Source organism: Pleurodeles waltl, chromosome 4_1 (assembly GCF_031143425.1).
Source record: "Pleurodeles waltl isolate 20211129_DDA chromosome 4_1, aPleWal1.hap1.20221129, whole genome shotgun sequence".
In the NCBI taxonomy this organism is placed as follows: domain Eukaryota; kingdom Metazoa; phylum Chordata; class Amphibia; order Caudata; family Salamandridae; genus Pleurodeles; species Pleurodeles waltl.
The window spans coordinates 137269012-137294636 of NC_090442.1; the positions used below are offsets into that span (position 1 = coordinate 137269012).

The 25625-nt window shown below is 43.4% G+C and overlaps 1 protein-coding gene across 2 annotated transcripts in view; it reads right to left on the reverse strand.

Annotated features, from left to right (window-relative positions):
* The window catches only part of BRAF (B-Raf proto-oncogene, serine/threonine kinase), a 603403-nt gene that overhangs the window by 459773 nt on the left and 118005 nt on the right, over positions 1-25625 (reverse strand). For both annotated transcript variants that reach the window (XM_069227907.1, XM_069227906.1), the window contains exons 4-5: positions 21869-21972; positions 8775-8877 (exon numbers count right to left, since the gene is read on the reverse strand). In XM_069227907.1, the coding sequence (XP_069084008.1) occupies positions 8775-8877; positions 21869-21972 (207 nt within the window). The remainder of the gene's footprint in view (positions 1-8774; positions 8878-21868; positions 21973-25625) is intronic.

Consider the following 25625-nt stretch of genomic DNA (forward strand, 5'->3'; position numbering starts at 1 on the left):
GGTACCAAGGGCCCTGTGGCCGGGGAAGGTCCCCAAGGGCTGCAGCATGTATTATGCCACCCTCAGAGACCCCTCACTCAGTGCATGCACACTGCTTCACAGCTTGTGTGTGCTGGTGGGGAGAAAAGGCAAAGTCGACATGGCACCCCTCTCAGGGTGCAATACCCACAAACCACTGCCTGTGGCATTGGTAAGTCAACCTTCTAGCAGGCCTTACAGCCCTAAGGCGGGGTGCACTATCCCACAGGTGAGGGCATAGCTGCATGAGCAATATGCCCCTCAGTCCATTCTTAGACATTGTAAGTGCAGTGTAGCCATAATTAGTATATGGTCTGGGGTTTTGTCATTACATTAGGATCTGTGAGTCCTGACCGCCATGCAGCCGAAACATCGAGCCGGTGGACCAGGTGGCCCAACCAGCGGAGAGTGTCCCCAGGCGATTGTGAGCAAGTGCCCACCCTGGGTTGGCTGCTTCTCCCCTCCACGATGACGCCTGCAGAGGGAATCCTGAGGACCCCCCTGACCACAAAAGCTCCGGATGAAGATATCCGATGACTAAAAGACCACTGCACCCGCAGGCCTTTGAGAACCCGACCTCCGGTGCACCCACATTCAGCAGGTTGCCCTCCTCCCTATCCAGCCTGTGGTTTGCCCAAGCTGACCCCTGGACCTCGGCTGCCGCCTCTGAGTGACCCCTGGGGTCCCCTCATAGACCAGCACTGGAAACCTGACCACTTGTTTGCACCCTGCACACGGCTACCCCAGTGCAGCAAAGGGTGTATGCTTGGTGCCTATGTGTGGGATGCCCCAGTGCTCCTCTAAACACCCCAGGTCTGCCCCTTGAAGTCATGGGTAGCTAACTGCAGGCAGGCCTGATTCCGAGTGACCCCAGTCTCCATAGGGGCCCATGTTAAATATGTCTTAACTTTGACCTCTGCACCTGGCCGGCCCCGTGTTGCTGGTGGAGGGTGTTTGGGGTTAACTTGAACCCCAACCTGTGGACTTCCTAACCCCAGGAGACTGGAACTGTAAATCAAGTACTTACCTGTAAACCGTAGTAAGGTTTCTTTCCCCAGGAACTGTTTCTGAAAATTGCACTGTCAACTTTTAAAACAGATGACTGCCAATATTTCAAAAACTGCATAACTTATCAATTTCAAAGTACTTTTGATACATGTGTGAAATACAAATCTATTGAAGTACTTACCTGCAACTTGATTCTTGTGGTTCTAGAAATAAATTAAGAAAATATATTTTTGCTATATAAAAACCATTGGTCTGGAGTTCTCATTGAATGTGTGCTTCTTATACTGTCTGTGTGTGTGCAACAAATGCTTTGCACTATCCTCTGATAAGCCTAACTGCTCGACCACACTACCACAAAAGAGAGCATTTGTATTATCTACTTGAGCCTCTGTTACGCCACCGGGGAACCCCTGGACTCTGTGCACACTATATCTCATTTTGATAGTATATACAGAGCCAGCTTCCTACAAGGGTTCAGACCACATTTTCTGAAAAGTGGCTGTCGTCATGTGCAAGAGACTCTGTGCTATGCAACAGAGGCTGTGGGCAAAGCATTAAGGGACAATAATATGAAATGTAATATTGCTTGGTTATGTTCATGAAGATCGTTTTAAACCTAATGGGTACTAAGAACAAAGGGCTCACTAAGATGGTCTGTCTCTCCAAGGTGAACCGCTTATTTGTATGTTGAGAAATGTTTTGATGCAATATCAGCATATTTTTTTTAAAATTTGAGAATATATTCAAATCAAAATGTAACTGAAACAATACCTATTCTGAAAGGAGCTTTTATACACATCAATTCGATAGATGCACTGTTTGAACTTTTCTACTGGAGATTTTGTTTCAGATGCTTATAAACCTTGTAACGGCCACACTTTTTATGTACTGCTGATAAATATGCCCCTTATTCCTTTTACTCCTTTTCCCACTGATGGATTCTTTTATGGTTTTACTAACTGAAGAAAAGGCTAACTTCCATTACCATTGCTGAGGAGTCTTTTGGGGTGGTGTAGGTAGATTTTTGTTGACAATCGAGTGTATGTTGACAATGGACCTAGTCAAAAAAATGACCTGAGGTGATTTCTGTTTAACGGCAAAAGAAAGCGAAGAGATTCCTTCCCACTTAGATAGATAGAGAAGGTGAAATATGGGAAAGGTGAAGGACTGGGGGCCTGCAGTCTGTCAGAGTATGTGTGGTGAGTCTTGCCTGGAAAGATTTCCTCCTTTTTTACAGGACTACTATCTGGTGCACCCAGATGCTGCAAGTGGCTGATGCGGGGGAAAGTATGAGTGAGATTATAGCTGGAAGCCTCCAATGAAGGCATTCTGAGGATCCCAGTAGATCTGGCAGAGTCAGTGTTATTTTTAGGTCAAGCGCGCAGTCTATCTGTGGGTTTTTAACCACACCCCACCGCACGCCTATCACTCGTTTGTGTGCTTGCCTTTCAAAAATCCTCTATCATTGGTAAATGCTTTATGTTTGTACCTCCTTGGGGCGGTTTGATAACCGCCTTGGACATTGACCCTGTTACATTAATAATTGCATGTTTGCCGATGCGTTTGTCTGCGAGCGAATTTCTTTTTCCTTTTGTGTCTCTCCTTCGCGCTCATGCTCATGGAGGAATCACGTCAACTGTTTTACTTTTCATTTTCAATTTATGTGGCAAGAAAAGTCCAGCTAGGAATTTACAATGTTAACAGCTCTAACTCGAGCAAACATAAGACCCATTGCATTGCAAATGCCTGTTTTGCTTTGTAAACCTTTGACAACATGACATCCAAATAGGCGTTCGCCATCAAATGACAATTCTAGTATGGAATGCTGATCTTCTGGGTGAAAAGATGCAGAACACAGCCAACCCTGGCGTTTTAGAACCACAGCATCCACCATATGTTCGAAGCCTGTGGTGGCTATCCATAACCCTATCAATCACTGTTGCCGTTTATTCTCCCGCTATAAGGATGAATTTGGAATCCTGTCTCTTACCCTACCTCTGGAAAAAGGACCAAATATGGTGCTATGTCGGCCCACATCGGAGTACTCTATCACACTAAAATGGCAAGAGCATTACAAGTTTTGATTGGGTTTGCTGCAATTGTGGACTTTTTCTTGCTAAAACTGTAAATTTTTCAGCCTTTTCGGTCCACAGGGGCTGTGTAGGGTGAGGTAGGATTCAGTGATTGGTCATTGTGCTACCTGAATAACCACAGAGTCTGCGCCCAGATGGCCAATCAGGCAAGCAGGGGTATAATCGCATGACCTGATTTTTTTGATTTTTTTATCCACAGACATCATTGCAGAAATGGATGCTGGTACTAGCATTATTTTCTCTCCTTCCTGCCAAATAAAGTCTCCGATGGGAATGGCCTTTAAGACTTCCTAAGAGCTACCTTGAAATTATGCAAAAAGCAGTCTGCCTCCCTAACTGTGATTGGTAAATTAAATCTCTTGGAAGCTCTCTGCACCACAAAACTGAGATGAGCATTGTCATCTGGCAGGGATCCTGCATGTGATGGTACTGGCTCAGATGCAGCTGGTACACTGTACTCATTCCCACTCATCAGGCTGATCTAGGGAGTGCTCTGGTAGCTCCCATTCTTCACTTTGATCATCCTTTGTTATTTCGCTATCCTGTGGAGGAAAAGGTGCTGTCCTAGGAGCAGTAGTACTTTTGTGCCACAAGTATCGCACTTGGTCTGGGTCACTCAGATTGCAGGTATGGTTAAGTTAGATGTCTGGTAGTATTAGGAGTAGGAGGAAACCTGATGTAGCTGTCAGGCATCATCTGATGCAACTCCATGATGAGATCTACCGGGATCTTCATCATAGGCTGGTTGCCATAATAAGGCTCCTTATGAACCTTGCATGAATCATAATAATGAGTTTGCCATATCCACTGTGATTTTTCATCACCCTCATACTGATGATAACTTCCAGGTGGATGCTTCTCAAGCAGTCCTTGTTTTTATGGTTTCGTCATCCTCCTGGCATGAGAGAGCCGAGTTGGGTTACTACCTACTCCAAAAGGACACTCATCAAGCAATGCCCCTTCAGTATAATAAAGCTTTTTGGGAGGACAAGGCAAAACCGTACACAGGGATTTGTCTTGCACTTTTGGAAGTTTTTATGGTGTTGTTGATGGTTCTGTAGCTGGCTTAGTGTAGTGTCAAGCTGGCATCGTCAACAAGCCTTTAGTGAGACAGGCAATTGCTGACGTAGTTTTCAAAGTGGTCAAAGGTCTCGCTGAAGGGGGGACCGTTGATGGCATAATAGAAAGGCTGGTTATAGACAGAGCCATTGGAGGTCATGTGCTAAAGACAAGAAGGATCAATGGTGCTGTTGTCAATGATAAATTCTGAGTAAGAAAAACAACAGCAAACTGAATTGTCAACAGTAAAGTGGCATCAGTATTAGAGGTGGTTGCCATCAGTGATTTTGGCAAACATGCTGTCAGTGAGGTTTGGAGCTCTTTCTTTGCAAGAACCGATTCAGAACCAACTTTGATTGGCCTGTCAAGCTACTTGGCAAACTTCGTGGAGGCCTTTTGTGTTGTTCACCAGACGTAAGTGGCTTTTATCAGGTCTTGCGCTCTCACATTTTTCCTAATCCCAATGTCATTTGAAGAGTGTCTTTTGTTCCGGGACATCATCTCCAGCTGAAGGAACAACTTCCAAAGCCACTAGTACAGGCAACCTTCACAGTACAGTTATTGATAGTTTCTGTTGAAAAAGAATGACAAATCTGGCATTCTTTGGTCTTATGTCTTAGATACAGACAATGTGTGCAATCTTCATGCGGGTCATCACTATAAAGTCTCTTCTTGCCCAAGAAGCACTATGTCTAAACAATGCCTTCTTGGATTTTGCCATCCTGACAGAAAAAGAATGAAAGATTAGAGTAAATTGTCACCTTGAAACAGCCACATCGCAAGAGGAAATGCCCTGGGCCAAAGAAGCAACCAGAAAAAGAACATAACAACTGGAAAGTGTGAGAAAGTATGGTGCTGAGCAGAACTCTGAACAGGAAATGCCTTCGACATAGCGTGCTGCGGAAAATCTGTCCTTCTATTTACAATCCCGGCACGGTTGTTTCGTACTCCTACTTCCCAAATTCAATCCTTCCGATGGGCAGGAAAACCCCCTTGAATAGCATTTAACAAGTACTACCAGCAGTCTAATGATGGAGGCATGGGCATGACAGTTATAGGTCTTTACTCTTGGGCCTCCCAACTACTAGTAATGAATGATTGGCTCACGGGCAGCTGAGTAGAATCAGCATACAAACTAGAATCAATTCACACTGAACTGGACAAAGTACTACATGACCTATATGCAGCGTCTACTTCACCAGGGTCTTCCGGAACTCACTAGAGTGGTGGTCCAATCATGGGGGGCCGCACTGCAAATGATGGGCTGGTACAAGAAAGTTACAAAGCAGACCCCACTTTGGATGGGCAAGGGGCTTAGCCAAGTGTCACAGCTAGAATGTTTTGTAGCATGGGACAAAATAGGAATCACATTATTGGAAGAAGTCTGGTGAGGATCAAGGTTGAATTGTTTTCCCTTTTCCCAACCCAATTCCATAAATATGTTCAGCCTAGACACTCACTTTCTTGCTATCGGGGGAATACTGACAACCTTCAAAGAATTCAACACCCTCAAAACTAAGGTCCTCCAGGGCCCACTGGGAAAGACGGGATCTCCCAAATCTACAGAAAACTCATACTTACCTCCCCCCCCCTTGCCTTTGACTCTCTTAAACTGAAATGGGAAACCTGGGTGGGCACTCTTGAAGAGGCAGATTAAAGAGATGCTGGTATGGCTCCTCACACCATAACCATTCTGTTCCGCCTATGAATGATGCAAATCAACTACTAACATATAACTTAGGTCAGACCCATGCGGCTCTGAAGTGCTGGCAAGCGCATCTCCTCCGATTGTCCCTGGTGCTTTTCACCACAAGCAGACTTTTACAGTAAAGTTTGGTCCTGTCCTGTAATAGTGAAATATTGGGACACCATAGCAGTGACTATGACAGAGGTTCTTGTGAAGCCAGTGGAACCCACCCCAAAGATATCTGTTTTAGGCTTTTTGGAAGACCTGGGTCTCTCCCGGTATGAACGGACATTTACACACTCTTAACAAAAAAGGGACTCAGCTTGTTACTGGACCCCCAATGCGGCTCCAAGCATTGTAAAATGGACTTCCAGCATGGTTTGGTGTGCTAAGCTCACACAAACCAAATTCAGAGCCAGAGGAGGTCTGAGGAAACATGACAGTATATGGCGGCAATGGTGGCAGTACTGTGGTATCCTAAATACTCACTGATTGGGAGGGGGAACGAGAGAAACTGTTGGGGATGGGTGGGTGGTACGGTAGGACCAGCAATAACAGACAGAGCATCTCATTGTAATGATGTGGTGTCATGGAGTATGCTCAAGCTCAAGAAATTTGGTTATGAAAAAAGAAAAAAATCACCTATTGTCCCATGCTCATTCCTCTCTGCTCCACCTGCACAAGCGATTGAAGCCAGGTTACTGTGTATTTGGTTAAAATCAAGAAACATTAAACAAAGCAGGCAATGTTACTTGTGTTCTCCTCCTTGGATCAAACCAACTTGGATAGGCTACCACAGGCCTGAAAGAAATAACTTCTTAAAAAATACTGAGGCCAATAGCAGGGCCACTACTGTTTACATTTACGTATTTGTAAGCACTGACCGCTCTGTGGGAGTCTCTTGGTACTGTTTATGCGATTCAACACTTAATTAGGACATTCTGATTCAGATTTTCTGTAAAGCATTCCCCTTGATTCCTATGTTACTAGATACAGATTAAATAGAAGCCATTTCCCAGGGCCCTACCTCAGAAGGTACTCAGCTATGTGTACTCCACTTTCCACCTGCTGTAACTTGGCCTCGACCTCCTCCTCAGATGACTACGTACATTTCATTTTCACTTGCATCTCTGCAAAAAGCACTCTCGTAGATGTATAGGTTTCAGCAATATTTTTGGTAGCTCGTGCTCCTGATCTATTAAAGGAACTTGTGCGAGTCGTTGGCATACTGCCAATGTTGCTGCTTCCCCTTTTATGATTCTTGAAATAATTGAGGATACTGTGGCGAAATTGCCTATTAACTTCATCCACAAGTCCAGGCCCAGGGCAGCCCCGTATTCATTTTGAATTTGTCAACACATCTGGTAAAACAGTAAGAGATAGTGTACCATGAGTTACGGTATAGACTGAAGCAGAGACAATACCCCATGTGGCATTAGTCAACAGAGGGTACATTCCCAAGTGGCAAGCACATTCTGAGAATTCTATGTTTATCTTTGGGTCCCGTATGGGGAAACACTGCTTCCAGCTGGTTCCTCTTGTGAGCTATCCAGAACGGAATTTCCTCCTGTCTGGTGGGCATCTTACCCATAATAGCATTAATAGTCACTGAGTTAATCCCAGGTGAGGCTAATTTTGGTTGGACAGCTTGAGCAGCCTCTGCTGGGGCAGTCTTTAAGGTACGCAAAACAAACTGTGTTAAACGTCCATGTAGTCTAACTAAATTAGTATATAATGGGCATAGTTCACCTGCTGCTAAAAAGTTTATGCCTGGATATGATGTGTAGACAGCTAGGACTGGCCAAGTGGACCCTTCATGATTGATGAGATCTAATCTAATGTGTTCAACATAGGTGCACAGTGCTGCTCTAAATCCAAAGGCTCAGACAGGCTATCTCACAGGCTTTCCAATTCTAAGTTTATGCAACAGTATGGCACTCTCAAGACAATGCTGTACCTCTCAACCACTGCTGATGTACAGAAATGGTGAGGGTCACATGTATCTCTCATTTACATTATCAAGAATAAACAATCTTAGATTTGAAAGACCTTAAATATACTTATGTGGATTCTATAAACACCCAAACTAGCACCATAATAGTCCATTCCAAAGGCCAGCCTCACCAACCCAAATTGCCCATCTACCACCAAGATCATAACTCTCTCTTGAAACAGATTTCATAATTATCCCTGGACAAGATCTGGCTTGTCACTATAGTCTGGGAAAGGAGATAATTTCCTCTTCAACTCTGAGTAATGGCAATGCCTTGAAGTTTGTGATTTACTAAAAGACTTAGACTTTTAAAGCTCTGACCCATGCGTAAACTCTTGTTTATGAATGGGTTGGAACTGCCAGTTTCAAGATATTTAACACGTGATAATTATGGTATATGTTAAATAACTCAGTCTTAGTTCAATTTCAGCGGGTCAAATCTACTGAAAAGTAACAGGGGAGAAAATACAGTATTTACTGTATGAAGCAGATTTTGGTGTGTTAAACACCAAAATCCGCATTTCGTTCCCCATTAACTCATAATAGGTATTATTTATTGCACCTGATAAATAATATATCCTGTGGTATCGATATTTATTAGGGCCTTAGCACATAATCAGCCCCTTAGTGTGATTCAACTACTGTTATCTGGGCGAAGGCAAGGAAAAGGAACAGGTGTAATTCACTGTAAATCTTGCAACACTGGTGAAAAGTTGGGACAACAGTGATGCTATACAGTCTCCTGAAAGTATGTTGAAGGTTTATGGCGGGTCAGCTAGATAACGTATGTGCAAAGTGACTATTACCTATGGTAATGCATTATTCAGTGATATACTAATCAATGTTATGGCAATATACTTTTATATTTAATTTAAACTTGCATTAAAACGCATTTATCAAAACATACAGTACGTACAAAATTATGTGTTGTTAGAGGCACATTCTCTAAAACTTCTACATGCAACTCTTCTCCTGTAAGCCAAGATATGTCAGTATCCCAACCAATTGGCTTCTTCTCTCTGCAAAATGGAAATAATAGGAGGTTATCAGACCAGGTGGTACAAGATTCAACAGCAAAATAAGTCTTAATTGAAAGGGGTTGTGCAGGACTTACAATCCAAGATCAACATAAACTTTGCTATCCTTACTTGCTTGCCTACCATGAACTGAGAATATACATTATGCATTTTGTTTAAAAGACTGTTTGGCATACATAAACAGCTATCCATATTTGTGCAAGGAAACACAGATATCAGAAACAAAGAACAATTTCACATTAAACATTCCTACTCAATATGTACCATTAAATATGACTGCAGTCACTCAATGCTGTAAGAGGCATCGCACCAGTAAACACTACATTAAAATGGCTTTCTTTAACTATTTCGTTTAACACCACAAATATAATTCCTGTTCTAGGCTGTATCAACTGGTAGGCTTGCACACAGCAGTCACATCACTCATACTTGTCCTACACGTACCCTCCTAATATCCCTTACCATGCTTTTCTTGCCCCATGCGCATAATCACAATAGCTCTGTTACATTACGTATCTGCTGGCTGTTTTCCAAGTTCAAATTGAGTTGCAATTATTTCTAATTTGCTGTAATGGCTCTTAGTGTCGTTTACTACCAATAGCACGAGGCGCTTACTATTATCGTTCACAGTGCATCATTTCTCAGCCTCCCTATGTCGCGAATTGTATGTGACTACATATTGTACTATAATGCACTGTTACGAAAAGCTCAGAAAATATATTTTTTAAAACATTGAGGTCACCTATATCACAGGAAAAGGAAAAATAAAGCTACGATCTTGCAAGTCAGTAACTGTTCTTAGGATCCCACAGTGGCACGTCTTTCACAACTCAATTTTTTTCCTTTGCTGAATAAAGGAAGGATCTGGAATAACACCCCTGTATATATCAGAACAGTGACAACCCTGCTCAAATTTAGGAAACAACTGAAGACATACTTCGAAAGAACTCTACATCATGATGTAGTAACAGTCCATTATTGCTCTTAAAAACAGATATCCCCTCCAATCATACACTGGCTGTATAATTGCATTTGACCTTGCACAACACCCTTCAGCTAGGGTTCCTGATACAAATACAACATATAGACACAATAGTGATACACATTTAATATTAAAAACTTGCAGTTTCTCACTCTGCATTGCCCAATAGAGTCTGATCCCACCCGTTAAACGGAAGAAACTGCAGCCTATTACTTACATCAGGGATGTGGAATTCCTATCACCCGACACCCGGGACATCTTGTTTGGGGTCAAGGGCAACAAGTTTTTATGTTTACTTTGTCCTTGGGACAAGTAGGCCCAACCCTCTGCAGCACAAACCCTTTGGCTGCCTGTTTACAGAGAGTTTAACTCTCTGCAGTTGAGGTAATGTGTTTCCAAAAGATAATGCTGTTGGAACTTGTATTTATGGTTCATTATTTGAAAGCCTTCATTATTAGGGTGAGTGCTATAAATAAATGTTTTAAGGTCACACTTCACTACTGACGTTGGTTCCAGTACAAAAAAAAAAAACGTGTATACACATGTTTGAAAAGTTTAGACTATGAGGCTAAGTATAATGCTCCCAGAATGCTCTCTGATTAGATGCAAATGAAGTGTCATTTAGTAAAATGTGTTGGTGCATGCTAGTATTTCCCAAAATTATTTCTAATGGAAAATCAGTGTAACCATTTTCAACACGATTATGGGAAGCATGAAAATAAACAAACACTGACAAAGCCAACTGATCTGACATATTTTTATAAGTCTTTTAGTTTCATCAATGCGTGTCTTGTTTTGACATGGCTTTTGTAACACTTTATTGTTGTGGGAGATATCAGGCCCTCAACACTGTAACAAACACTGGCAAAAAAAAATAAAAAAAAGTTTTTGAACTCTAAAAGCACATGTTGCCACCAGTGGCATAACAAAGGCCCGCAGCCGCCTTCCAGGGGGCCCCTTCAGCACAGCACCTGGCCTGAGTGAGTCTGGAGAGGGGGCTCCTCCATGTTCTTTGCAAAGGGGCGCCCTCCAGTTTCGTTACATCACTGATTGCCACTGTAGTTCCTGACACTGAACAAAACTACTTTGTGTGCCAATATGCTCCTTGTGGAAGAGCAGAATGCGATCGCTCACAGTAAAGCCAGCCGAAAGAGAGAGAAATAGAAGTTTAATAAAAACAAAATGTCTTTGTTAACACCAGACCTAATTAGGGACCAAGACCCACATGTAGGTAGCTTTTTACATGTCGCAAACAGCGACTTTCGCTGTTTGCGGCGTGCAAAAAGCACATTGCGATGCACAAACCCAGTTTTGTGATTCGGTAACCTGGTTACCGAATCGCAAAACGGGTTTGCGACTCGCAAATAGGAAGGGGTGTTCCTAATTGCGACTCGCAGTGCAATTTAGGATTGTTTTGTGACCGCGGGCGCAAACCAATCACAGTTTGCACCCATTTCAAATGGGTGCTAACACTTTCGCTAAAGGGAATGTCGCTAAAGGGAATGTCACTGTAAACATTTTTTCAGAGCAGGCAGTGGTCCTGGGGACCACTGCCTGCTCTGAAAAAATGAAACGAAAACGTTTCATTTTTCGTTTTTGTAATGCATCTCGTTTTCCTTTAAGGAAAACGGACTGCATTACAAAAAAAAACAAAAAACTGCTTTATTGAAAAGCAGTCACAGACATGGTGGTCTGCTGTCTCCAGCAGGCCACCATCCCTGTGAGGGCCGCCATTCGCAAGGGGGTCGTAAATTGCGACCCACCTCATGATTATTCATGAGGTGGGCATTTGCGAAGCCCTTGCGAATCACAGATGGTGTCAGGGACACCATCCTACATTCGGATTTGCGACTCGCAAATTGGAGTCGCTCTGACTCGCAATTTGCGGGTCGCAAATCTAAACCTACCGACATGTGGCCCCAAATTCTTAAAGAAAGTCACAAAAGTGCACCCATGGTATATGTCGTACCCCTATAAAATATTTGTGAACTGTATTTTAGCATGGGTAAATACGATGTGTAGATTTGCTCATGTGAAAATCTATTGAGCATTTGGAAGTTCATTTTCCCTCCAGCCACTTTCTTCCCAACCCTGGAAGAAGTTCTAATTCTGCCATTGTCAGGAGTAAGTGTCCAACCTTTCTTATTATGGGAAAATATTAGAGAGAAGCTGATGAAAATCTTTAAAACATGCAGGTTAGTAGGTTTGCAGACTCAAAGGCATTCCAGCCCTGGAACTGTTGCTTACTGATTCCTCCAGCCTCAGTATGCAGATCTGCAGAAAGGTGGCAAAATAAGGAAATTGCTGCAGTAGGGATTGAAACTGCAAGTACTCAAGCCCTACTAAGGTAGTGGCCCTGGCATAATCAGAGAGGCTATTATCAGAGCTCTTACATAATGAGATTGCTGCCATAATTTGTCGCCACACTACATGGCACCAAAGGGACAAGTAGATCTTTTTACAGGACACGTAGATTTGAGAAGCAACCTGTCCCCTGGACAAGTAGATATTTTAATAAATTCCACACCCCTGACTTACATCATGGTGATGTATGAATCACATTTACACCGAAAAGCTTACTAAATAAGCACTGGCAAAGCCAACTGGTCTAATGCCTGCAAACCCATCACTGCCTTAATCTAGCTTCACAGGCAGTGACACCACTGATTTCCTGCCAAAACCATCACTAAAAGAAGCCAGGCAAGTAGACTTCATTCTTGATCACCCGTCGCCACAGGAAGTGGCATAACTGCAGTTCCCAGCAGCCATCTGAACCTGAAGTGACATCACTTCTGGCCTTCTTCCCACTTCAAACAGCTTCTCAGCGCATCCCAACGCTGAGTATCCCCATCCAAGGGTGCAAAGTAACATGACATTGCCTGTTGTGACTAGGAAGGACCATAGACCATAAGCCATGTTCCAAGAAATCTACAAGGTAATCTATAATCAAGTGCTTTAGCAAAAACCCTTTACTGCCAATCCTTCAACTGCACCAACACCTAGATGAAATGAACACTAACATAACATGCTCTCAACAAACAGATCCAACCTCATATACACTCCACTAACTGCTACACATCCTCAAACCAGAGAACATGTCTTGCAGCTCATGCTCATTAACACTAGCTCTCCAATATTCCAGGAGCCAGACATTGCAGATCTCATCACCTATCACAAACCTGATGTCATTTTATAATAGAAACAAGGTTCACCCTCACATCCATGCACTTCTTAGACAGCCATCTTCTCACGGGCAACAGCATCCATCTCGTTTGCTGTACACATAAGAAGGGAGGCAGTCTTCAGTCAACCACAAGTCCTCCTGGTCCTGCACCTAAGACAAGCAAGCGTCACAACTCAATAGAGCTCCAGGAATGACACTTTCCACTATCTGCAACTCAAACCGCCACCGTCCATCTCATCTCTCAGCCTCCAAGGAAGAACAAGAACTTCACTGATGAAGTTTTGCATTTCCAAATCACCTTGTCGATCCTTTACACCCACACCACCCTCATGGGTGACTTCAACCTCCCAGGAAAGACAAACCAAGTCCTAAACTCTCATATCTGCATTTACTATAAGGAGATTAGCACCACAGTTGCATCTGCCCATAAGCTATGGTCTGCGGGCAAGGTCACTTGAAGGGACCTTTTGAAGCAGGACTGTGCCATCTGCAAGAAACAATAGACTCTGAGATATCTGCTATTGCTACGCCGCCTTGAAGCTGCAAAATTCTTCCTTAATGCTCTCCTCAAGTGGAAAAACCCTACAGAAAGTAAAACACAGGAACTATCAGCATACAGAGAAGTTTGTTAGTCCTGCAGCTTCAACAAAGAGAGGCTCAATTGGGAGTTCTGGTGATGTGCAACTTACAAGGTAACCTGGTCTCACACCAGGAGGGCATAACCAAGACTTTCACCTCAAAACATGAGACATTGTACGCATTATATGACCTATTGACACAATATCATTAACAGACAGGCTCCTGGAGGTTCTACACCTGCCATTTGTAAACAAGGACACCTGCCGAGCTTCAGTATTTCACTTGAGAAGATGATGCCCACAAACTCAGACCTACACATATTTAGATCCCCACAAAATGATGGTTTCCTATGCAAGTTTAGAAATGTCATTGCCCACAAGCTTTTAGACCCATTCATTGAGGCAGAAGAATATGGCACTCTTGGGCCAATTTCCAACACTACAGTCCTACACTCTTTCCTGAATCTAGACTGCAGCTGATAAGACCAATATAATATAACTAATAAACGTGGACATCAAGATCTTGGCTAAGATCTTGCCAAAGAGACATGCACAGGTTATTTCCTCACGCATAAATCATTCACAAGTGGGTTTGTCCCTTGGTGCTCATTCAAGAACTATCTACGAATCCTCGCCCATCTTTTATGGGACTTAAAGGACTAAGCTAATGAAAAAAATCTCTTTTCCTTTGATAACAAAAAGGGTGAAATGGAGGGACGTTTAATTCCATGCACAAATCTGGTCTGCAGCTAGACCCTATTTCAAAAGTCAAATGGCTAAACCAGACTCTGGCAGGTCACATCAACTGCAGAGGATTGCTTTCCAGACCCTTATCGATCAAAAGGGGCAACTCACATAAACAAAATCAGAAGTAAAGATGGGACATTAAAAATAAGTACAGAGAGCACTACAGTGTTGTGTACTAACATATATAAAGGCAAGAACCTGGATCACAAGACGCAAACCAAATACTTAAGAAACATGAATTCCCAGCAGTATAATAAGTCATAATTGAAGACCTTGACAGCCGATTAGATAAGTAGTAGTGAATGCATTTCTATTAATGCCAGGTAATAATGTTTCAGAGCCATACTGTTCTTTAAAGAATTAAGCTCCTACTGACTGGCTACCTTACAAAGGTCAAAAACCTTGTGAGATCATCGATGACTCAGTCACTTCCATCTGTAATTGTGACAACAGACATCTGGAGCATTGCAGCAATTGCTGCCCTATCTCAGAGATGTGAAATTCCTATCGCGGGACGCTCAGGACATATTGTTTGGGGTCAAGTTATTTCGACAAGTAGGCCCAACCCCTGCAGCACAAACCTTTTGGCTGCATGCTTACAGAGAAGGGAACTGTCTACAGTTGGGGTAGTACATGCGCCCATATGTTAATGCTGTTCGAGCTTGAATTTATGGTTCATTAATTAAAAGCTTCCATTATTAGGGTGAGTGCTGTAAATAAATGTTTTAAGGTCAAACTGCACTACTGGCAGTGGCTCCAGCTTAAAAAAAAAAAGGGGGGGGGTTCACACATGTTTGAAAAGTTTAACAATATGAGGCTAAGTATAATGCTCCCAGAATGCCTTCTGATTAGATGCAAATGTTTGCAGAAGCTTGTAAGCAAGAGTGATGATTCTTTGCTTTCAAAATACACGTAAGGAAAAAAAACGTTTCGCTACAATGAAATTGTAGGTGCTATTTCTTTGAAGCATCATTTAGTAAAATGTACTGATGTCTGCTAGTATCTCCAAAGTATATTCCTAATAGAAAATCAGTGTAACCATTTTGAACAAGATTATGGGAAGCATGAAAATAAATGTCAAACCCAACCAATCTGAAATTTTTGTGAGTCTTGTGATTTTGTCAAATGCATGTCTTATTTTGACATGGCTTTTGTAACACGTTATTGTTGTGGGAGCTGCCAGGCCCTCACCATTGTAACAAACATTGGCAAAAAGAGGAAAATGTTTTTAGTCGACAAAAATACACATTGCCACCACTGGCGTAACAAAGAACCGCAGTCCCACTCCAGGAGGCCCCCCTCAGCACAGCACCTGCCCTGAATGAGTCTGAAGGAGGCCCTCCATGTTCTTTGCAGTGGGCCCACTCCAATTTCGTTACGCCACTGATTGCCACAGTAGTTCCTAGCGCTGAACAAAGCTACTTTGTGTACCAATATGCTTTTTGTGTAAGAGCAGAATGCAATCACTTACAGTAAAGCCGGTCGATAGGTAGAGAAATAGAAGTTTAAAAAAAACTAAATGTCTTTGTTAATGCCACACCTAATTAGGGGACCAATTCTTAAAGAAAGTCACAAAAGTGCACCCTTGGTATATTTCTTTGAATTAGTGGCTTTTATGAATTCACAAGAACTTACAGAAGTAGACCAGGAAATCGTACTCCTAGAAAATATTTGTGAACTGTATTTTAGCACGAGCAAATATGCATGTGTAGATTTGCTCATGTGAAAATCTGTTGAGCGTTTACAAGTTAACTTTTCCTCCAACCACTTTTTTCCCCTACCCTGGAAGAACAACTACTTCTGCCTATGTCAGGAATATATTTCCAACTTTTGTCATTATGGTAAAAGATTAGAAAAGAGCTTTGTGAAAAACCTTAAAACATGCAAGATAGTAGGTTTGCGGCCTCAAAGGCATTCCAGCCCTGGAACTATTGCTTACTGCTTCCTCCGGAAAGGTGGCAAAATAAGGAAATTGCTATAGTAGGGATTGACATTGTAAACATGCATGCCCTACTATAGTAGTATCCCAAGCATAATCAGAGAGGCTATTATCAGAGCTCTTACATAATGAGATTGCTGCCATGATTTGTCGCCACACAAGATGGCATTAAAGGGACAAGTAGATTTTTTTTTTTTACAGGACAAGTAGATTTAAGAAGCAACCTGTCCCCTGGACACGTTGATATTTTATTAAATTCCACACCCCTGTTGAACTATGCCATTGTATGCAAAAAGCGATACACCAGGTGCTCACTACTCGTGTTGAAAAGATATGGCCCAAAAATGTATCTCCTTCTTAACAAATCGGCCTCATAAAAAGCCAAGAGTGACAATTCCTGAATGGTTCTAATGTTGTAAACAGAGATTTAAGAGACAAAACTCAGATGCTCATACTCACTCAAAGAAGGTAATCAACAGTGTGAACTGAAGCTTTTTCAAGAAAACATTGGCAAACTAGACCTCAAAATCACAGTCTTCATTCAACTTTACGCATTACTATGAAGATAAAAGCTAGCAACCAACCATCAGAGAACCCTTAAAACAGAAAATAAAGTACCAACTACACACAACTTGTAGAGACCACAATAGAATCCAGTATGTTGATAAAATAATATGCTTTATATGGAAAACAACACAATCCCTTCATGCACTAGAGGTCTTGGGTTTTGAGCTAATCTATCAGAAGTCTAAAAGAATAATCATAACAGAGGGCGACAATGACAATCGAGGCCTGGTCATAGAATTTTGATTCAGTCACTAGACAAAATCAACTATTTGGGAAAATATAGCAATGCCAGAAAAAACAAATGCATGTCAATAACACATTCTTTAGAGCACATATAATAATTAATTAATTAATTAATGTATTAATAGATTTATGATGACAATGCAAAGGTAACATTTCTTTTTTACAACTGAAGTACATCGTGACACGAGATACTGCTTATTGTCTCACAGACTGAATTTTTACAGTGCCTTTGCACAGTCAAGCAACTTTGCTAACAGTAGCTAAGGCAAATAATTGGAATTTATATAATTTTGTGGATTTAACCCCTGGTATCGAGTTACTGGTTAAATACCTTTGCTTATAATTAGTACACATGACAAAACAGTATGGCAAAACAATATTTGCAACTCTAAATTAAGTAATAGGCTGCTTATTACTAGTTTGGGAGGCAAAAATAACTTAATTAGAGGCTTTGCCTTTTACTAATCATACACCAGTGCCTCAAAACTACAAAGACATAATATTCCTATACAGCCAGCTAAGAGCTATCTTCAAAAACATGTACAAAGCGAGCGGACAAATCCAATGGGTAAAAATGATTTTTTGCCCAAATTCTAGATGTTGCTAAGCATAGAGATTCTGACTGATATGTTCAAAACCTACATCAGGCCAAGAGACATACATATGTGGGCAGTGTAGGAAAGTAGCACCTTTCTGGCATAGTTACCCCTACTTTTTGCCTGGTGTCAGTATGTTTAGACTGTAGTGCACTGGGATACTGCCTACCAGGGCCCCAAGGTGAGTGTTCTCTCCCCTACATTTAGTTGTATTATAACTTTTGATCCCCACGATTGGCTTACTGGAGCACCCATGTAAGTCCCTAGTATATGGTACTTAGGCCCCCAGGACAGTGGTACACCAGGTGTTCCCCATGGGCTGCAGCATGTATTGTGGCACCCATAAAGGCCCATGCAAACTGGGACTATAGGCCTGCCATTGTTTTCACTATAGATATAAGGTTTACCTCCTATCATGGTGACTGCACTCTGACCGCTAAAGAAGGCCCTTCATCCCAGACTGGGTACATGGTTCTAGATGTGAGGGCACCCCTGCATGAGCAGAGGTGTCCCTACAAACCTGAGACTCTATTTCCTGGACTTTGTAAGTGTGGGGAAGCCATCTCAAGGTATGTAGTGGACACTGGTCAAGACGAGTTGTCCAACTACATAGTGGCTTCACCGAACCTAGGCATGTTTGCTATCAAACATGTTGGAATCATGCAACTGCACTGATTCGAGTATTAGTTGCATGATACCATATACTCTGGGGGGTTTCATAGGGGATCCCCAAAGTCTGCCTGTACAGCCTTGCAGAGTCTGTATGTCAGCCCGTGCTGCTGCTGATCCCAGACACTGTTCTGCCCTCCCGCTGCTGAGCTTAACTCGAGCAGGGGAAGACAGGACAAAGAATTTCCTTTAAGATAGAGGTATGACCACCTCTTCTTTAGAAATAAGTGACTTTGAGCTGGGGTGGGGGTGCCTCTGAACGCCACCAGACTGCTTTGAAGGGCACATTTGGTGCCCTCAATGCATAAAACGGTTTGCACCAGTGCAGGAACCCACAGTTCCCGCTCTGACACAAAATCACACAAAGGGCAGGGGAGTGACCCCGCCCCTTGTCCAGCCTCTCCCCTAGGGAGGTTCACAGAGTTCTGCCAGATGGGCATTGGGCTCTGCCATCTAGGCAATATGACTAGAGACCCCTGGGAGCATCTAACTGGTTAGTGCAACTGCGTGACGTCCCTGAGCCCCCCTGCTAGCTGGGTCTCTGCAATAAGTGTCGAAACCCCTTCCAGGGTTACTTAAGGGCTCTCCTGAGGGTGGGACCCTAGATTTGTCTGCAACCTGGACACCTGAATCGCTGCTGTTCTTCGCTGGAACTAACAGCAAGACTGTAACCAGTAGGAGGGCTCCTAGTGGAACTTTGTTTCTTTATGCTGCAAGAATTATGCCACCCCCCCTTGCCTTGCATCCTCCAAAGTCCCCACAAATCCTGCAATCTTCATGCAACACTTCCCTGCATTTGCCAAGGCTTATTGGTGGTCCTGCTGACCACTGATCCCTCTTAGAAGGATGTGGGGGGGCATAAAAAGTAGACTGGGTGATTGACTGGCCTACAGGAAAAGGCGTGACTGCTGCTGGCAGAAAAGAGGCCATGGTGCAAAGCGCCACTCTGCCAGGATATGTAGAGAGGTAGGCAGCTTAGATGACAAGGCCTGCAGCCCACTAACTCTGCGGGTAGATGTAACTGCCACAAGGAAGGCTCTTTTCAACGTGGGAAGCCTGCGGGGACAACTGTGGAGTGGCTCGAAAGGAGTGCATATCAAAAAGGTCAGAATCAAATTAGGATCCCATTGGGCCATAATGAATGGGGAATGAGAAAAAAAAAGATGAGTAAGACCTTTGCGGAACCTATGTACAATAGGAGACTAAAACAAGGATACTTGATCCGACAACCTCAAGAAGGCAGAAATGGAAGATAAATAGCCCTTGACAGTGCCCAAGGCAGAGCCCTTTTGGGTAAGGGAAAGAACAAAAAGTAAAACCTCAGAAAGAGAGGCAGAAATTGTCAGTGAACCATACCACACATTTCTTCCAATAGCAGGAGTATACCATTTTGGTGAAGGGATGCATGGCTGCCAAGATAATGTCACAGACATCCGGAGGAAGGTCAAAAGCTGTCAACTGCTGCTACTCAATCCCCACTCCAGAAGGCAGAGAGCGGACAGGTTCGGATGAAGAACTCTCACCTGCTGCTGCAACAGAATATCTTCCCAAAGGGGCAGTCTCATCGGAGGATCATTGGGAATGTTCAGTCGCTCAGAATACCAGACTCTCCGTGCCCAGTCCGGAGCCACAAGGATTACTTGGGCCTGGTTGTTCCAGCGGACATTGCAGTTCTCAGCAGATGTGAACATATCTATCATAGGCGCTCCCCACTGCTGAAAGAAACAATGCCCCACCTCTGGGTGGAGATGCCATTCATGATCGCCAGGCATCATTAGCTGAGTTTATCTGCACTGGCGTTCAGAGAGCCCGCCAGGTGTTGAACCACCAGGGACATGTCCTGCTGTTCCAGCCATGTGCAGAGGTACAGAGCCTCTTGACGAAGAGTCCAGGACCCCATCCTGTTTGTTGCAGTACCACATGTCAGTGGTGCTGTCAGTGAAGACCTGCACTAGCCTTCCCTTGATGGAGGGTAGAAAGGCTTTCAATGTCAGATGAATCACCTGGAGCTCCAGCACACTGATGTGGAGCCGGATTCCGCTGGAGACCAGAGCCTTCTGATCTCCACCTCTCCAAAGCCAAACGACCAGGCCATGCCTGAGATTTCTTGAAGCGCTCAGCGCGGAATCTGCTGTGTCTCCAAAGGGGACAGGTGCCATTGAGGGGCATGTCCATAAGGGAAGCTTGGACATCCCCCAAACAGCAAGACGTCCTCAGCCAGGCGTGGCGCCTCAGGGCCACTGTCATGGAAACTGCTCTGCCTGGTGAGTCAGCCGTGTCAAGTCCACAAAGAATTGTTAACCCCGGCGTCTCTCCCGAGAGTACAGCCTGGGCATCCTCCGGGACCTGTCGCAGCCCTTGTCCAACCTTGTCCTGCAGTGTGTTGGAATAACAGCCCAAAATACAAGTGGTGTTCACAGACCACAATGCCAAGCTGGCAGAAGAAAACATCTTCTTCCTAATTGAGTCCAGTCTCTTGGATTACCTGTCCGGGGGAACAGTAGTGAAAGTGCCTTGGGAGGTTAAGGCTTGGACCACCAAGCTCTCATGGGCAGGGTGTTGCATGAGGAAGGTTGGGTCCCCAGGTACGGGGCAATGGCAGCGGGCAATAGAGTGACATTGGTAAGTGCATCAATAACAGGGAGGAGGAGTTTGAATGTGGAAGCTCCCAGTTGCAGCACTTGTGTCCAGAGATTAGTCTTCCTAAACAACGAGAACCCTACTGTCATATGTAGAAAAGTACTGACTAAAAAATCATCAATCCCCTACAGGTAAAAAGCACTTTTTTTTTTTGTTAAACCATCAACCACAAGGGTTACCCCTTGACAGCATGCTGCATCATAGGATTTCTTCCCGTTCCATTGTGGAACAGGGCTTGCTGCTACAGGCTGTTCTGCTACACAGGAGTACTAGTTATTACCAAATGATGATTTATGGCAAAGGTAAGGGTTTTTTGTTTGAGAAATTAAAATTACCCGCCTGGATTAGATCCTGCTAGCTTTATTCCTGTCGCCAGAAGATATGATTAAAAAAGGGGGGTTGCTTATGTTGTTAACCAGTAATATCCTAAATGGACTAGAAACCAGTGATGCTTGAAAATATCCGTCCCACTGTAATTGCATTTCTTTATTCAAACTGAATAAGGCAAAAAAACATTGCTCTGACGCTTGTTTTAAACTAGTTGATCTGGTATCCTGCACTCTAGAAGATATATTCTTGGTTTATGAATATCATGTCTCACTCTACCCATCTCAAAATCTAAAGTACTAAAACATACATACAAATCATAGACTCCTACAAACTGTAGGTCTGTCTTGTACTGGAAAAAGCAGGCCCATACAATTACTGCTTTCCAACCTTCTATCCCTATGCATCTCCAACCAAAACGGTCTCTTAGCCTTACTCACTTCCTTGAGACTCCCTACCCCAACAAAGTAGGTATTCACAGAGCTTGAACACAAAGCGTACCCATCCTGGATTCTGTACACAGCACAGCACTCCGGGATCAGACCTCTCATCATCAGAGCTTTTTTTAGGCTCTCTCGCACCGTCACCCCACACCTCGCAGGAACCTGTAACATAAAAAAAAAATACTCATCATCAGACACAAACAAACTGCAATATTTATTTCTTCAGGGACTGCATTTGAATGCATTTTTTAAATGGAAATAGGATTCTAGCGCTGTAAATACCATAAAACATTAGAATTCCCTCCGTGAATAAACTAAACAAAAACAGCAAGCTGCTTTCCTGGCACAATGTTTGTTTGCATGCAATCTTTTGCAGACGCAAACATTTTGAATTTTCCTTAGTTAGAGGGCAAATGGTAACTTTGATGGTATTCGCTTTGTTAGCACACCCCAGATACATCATCATGGCAACTAATCATCTCTAAATGTTATCAACTTTAAGCACTATAATATATTGATATTTAACAACAACAAAAAAATACATAGCAGAGGCGATGTTCAGGGTGAGATGGCAATAGACATGTAGCTCCACTGCATGATTTGTGCCACCAATAAAGCAGAGGAAAGTACAGCCTGGGTATGCAGCTGAGTTGCAGGGAAAGGAGTAGCTTCCTGGGTGTGTTGGCAGAAGAGATAAACATGAGCATAGGGAGAGCAGCTGGACTCAAATGAAGCCCACAGAGTGCAGGAAACTGGCACAGGAGCAGCCAAAGACTAGTAGGTAGTGAAATAGACGTGTGTCCTAAATAAAAGCAGTCCCTGATATGGCTTGAGGAAAGTAGCATAGAAGGGCAGAATCAAAGGTGATGAAAGAAACTGCACCACAGACATCAGACTACAGAGAAAGGTCAGACGTCCTTAGAGGTATAATAGGTGTGATATATGACTGAGCCCTGCAAGAGCATCAATCTAAGGACTGGGCGTCATGCCTCTGAAACAGGGTCAAAGCTGCAGAGGTGTAGCTAAAGGGAGTGCCTGGTAGGTACAGCAGTATAAGAGGTGCCCAGACCAATGGCTCTGAGGGGACCCTCACAGGTTCATCAGTTAAGACAAAAGAGTTGGTGCAACATCAAGTCACTAAATCGGCCAAGTACCCTTCTACACACTTGTCAAACAGCAGCAACTCAAAGTCTAAGGGCCTAATTACAACATTGGTGGTCCAAGGACCACCAATGCTGTGGTGGCGGTCGGATCGCCACACTCCAGGCGGTCCAACCGCCACATTATGACCCTGGCAGTCAGACTGCCAGGGGACCACCATGCCTGACAGAACACAGTTCCCGACGGGCTGACGGCGGTAGTGTCATGGTCGGCCATGGCAGCCCTGAGTTCAGGGGGGCTCCCTGTCCCGCACCCTCGAAATTGGCCTTTGCTCTCTTAAGGGAGGCGAGACCAATACCGTAGCACTGTTCCCGCCATCTTAATACAACGTTCCTGCCAGTCAACCCGGTGGGACCATCACAATACGGCAGAGGGTGAGGCAGCCGGGTTGACAGCTACCTCATTCCTGCGAGTTTGCCGTCGGCTCGTCTGACTGCTGAGCTCGAAATGAGCCCCTAAGTCCTAGCTGAGACATAAGTTCTTCCTAATGTGGTAGTGGTTGGAAGGCAGATACCAATGTTCAGGAGTTTCAGATACCCTGTGCCAATCTGGGGCTACCAGGATGTATTAGGCCTGTCTGTTCTTGATCCTCTTCAGAATTTGATTTAGGGGACATAGTGGCAGGAAGGCATACAGGAGTCTTGTTCCATTCCAGCCTAACTGTTCCCTAACGAGTGCTCTAGCAGAAATTTCAATGCACAAAATAGTGGACACTGCATGTTCTCAATGGTGTCAAAAAGATATAGCCAGGTTTCTCTCCCACCTCAGTACTTATACACCACTTCGTCCAGGTGACATCTGCTCCGTTAGCCAGCTGTGGTATCCAAGGACCCTACCATGTGGGTGGCAAAAAAAAGAAGCCCAGGGCACCACAGCATCCTCCTGACACACTCCGCTCTGCTTTTTGCAGTAGCAAATGGTGGTGCTGTTTATGAGAATCTGAACCAGCCTCACCTTGAAGGACAGCAGGAAGGTCTTTAGGGCCAGAAGAATAGAAGAATTTCCTTTAGCTCCAATACGTTGATATGGAAACGGCCCTCAACTGGAGGCCAAAGATATCTGATCTCTACCCCTCCCAGATGGCCTGGAATCCAGTAATGATTCATCATCAGCATCATCATCATCATACTTTCTTTATTCGGCCTTTGGCCATAAAAGTCAGAAAAAATACAATATTTGTCCAGGTATTAAAACAAAAATGATAAAACCTACATTCCCATAAAAACACAAAAAATACATAAAATGGCACATAGCAATACATTTCCACCCACAAGGGCCATCTCATATCTCTTTCTAATAGCTATTGCTTTTATCAAGAAATTAAAAACAGCAAAGCACGTTTCTATATCAACAAGACTTTGTAAATATGTAAACCCTCCCAATGTGTTCTCAGTTTAGACTTCGGCAATACAGGTATTTAAAAAACTCAAGTCTAGGACTATTATATAGAGGGCAAAAAAGAATAAAGTGATAAGTGCTTTGTTTGGTCACACCAACATGGTGGTAAATCATGCGACCAAACACCTTGAACAGGAAAAGCTACCTCAAAATGTATCCGAAAAAAATCAGAAAAAGGGATAAATAGCAACGAAAGTTGGGATTTGTTATCCATACGAGATATGGTTCCAAGTTTTCTGTTGTGGAAATCGATACATACCTTGTAATTGCTACCATGTACTGATGTTTCTGAAGTCTTAAATTCAAGTGATAGTTTAGGTAGCAAGATTTTACTTCCTCTTCACTTTTTTGGGTGATCGTAGATGGAATATCAAAAATGTACTTCTTGCTAATAATTCAAATTTCTTCTTTAAATTGGTCTCCCAGGTAACTTGAGACACCCCATTCAGGGCCAGACAATCCAAAATACAGCAACAAACCACCTCTGCTTATGGATTTAGCAAAAGACTTGATCCACAATTAAAGTGGTGCAAACCCCAGATTATCTTCTAGGTAAGGGAGATCTAGTTCTTCGTGACAGATCCATATATCAGTCTCCTGGGGAGCCATTAATAGTCTTCATAAAAAAAAACTGTTTTCTACTTTCTGTAGAATTTCCACATGTGCATACCCCCACAGGCCACCCCATATGCTCCTGCCGAAATACATTTTGTTTTATACAAATTAATCATTTCTTTAATAGGTTTCTGACCCTGCTTTTGGGCAAATCTAAAAATTAGTAATGATTCATCTATCACCACTGACAGCTCTGGACAGCGAGGGTGAGTGGCCTGCTGCAGGACAAATTGTGATCAGTCACAGCAGATTTTTAGCCATCTCCTCTGAGACCTAGATAATGTCAGATCGGTGGCCTGGGTGAGATTGGGATTTCAGGTTCCACTGAAAGGCTCACATGTGCCACTGGTGAGGATGCAAAAGGAGAACAGGCCAAGAAGCCTTAGACCCACCTTCTTCAAGGTCCAGGATCAAGCCTGAAACATCGGCATAATAGCCTGAATAGCCAGGCCTCATTGCTGCGGAGGATAAGTCTTCAATTCCACTGTATTTAGGATTGCCCCAATGAATGGCAGCCTTTGTGATGGAATCCGATGGGAATTCAGTTTTTTTTAATAGTAAACCCCAACACTGGTAAGAGTTCTTCCATCATCTGGAAGTGGTTCATGACTAACTTCTGCGAGCTCCACTTCAGGGGTCAA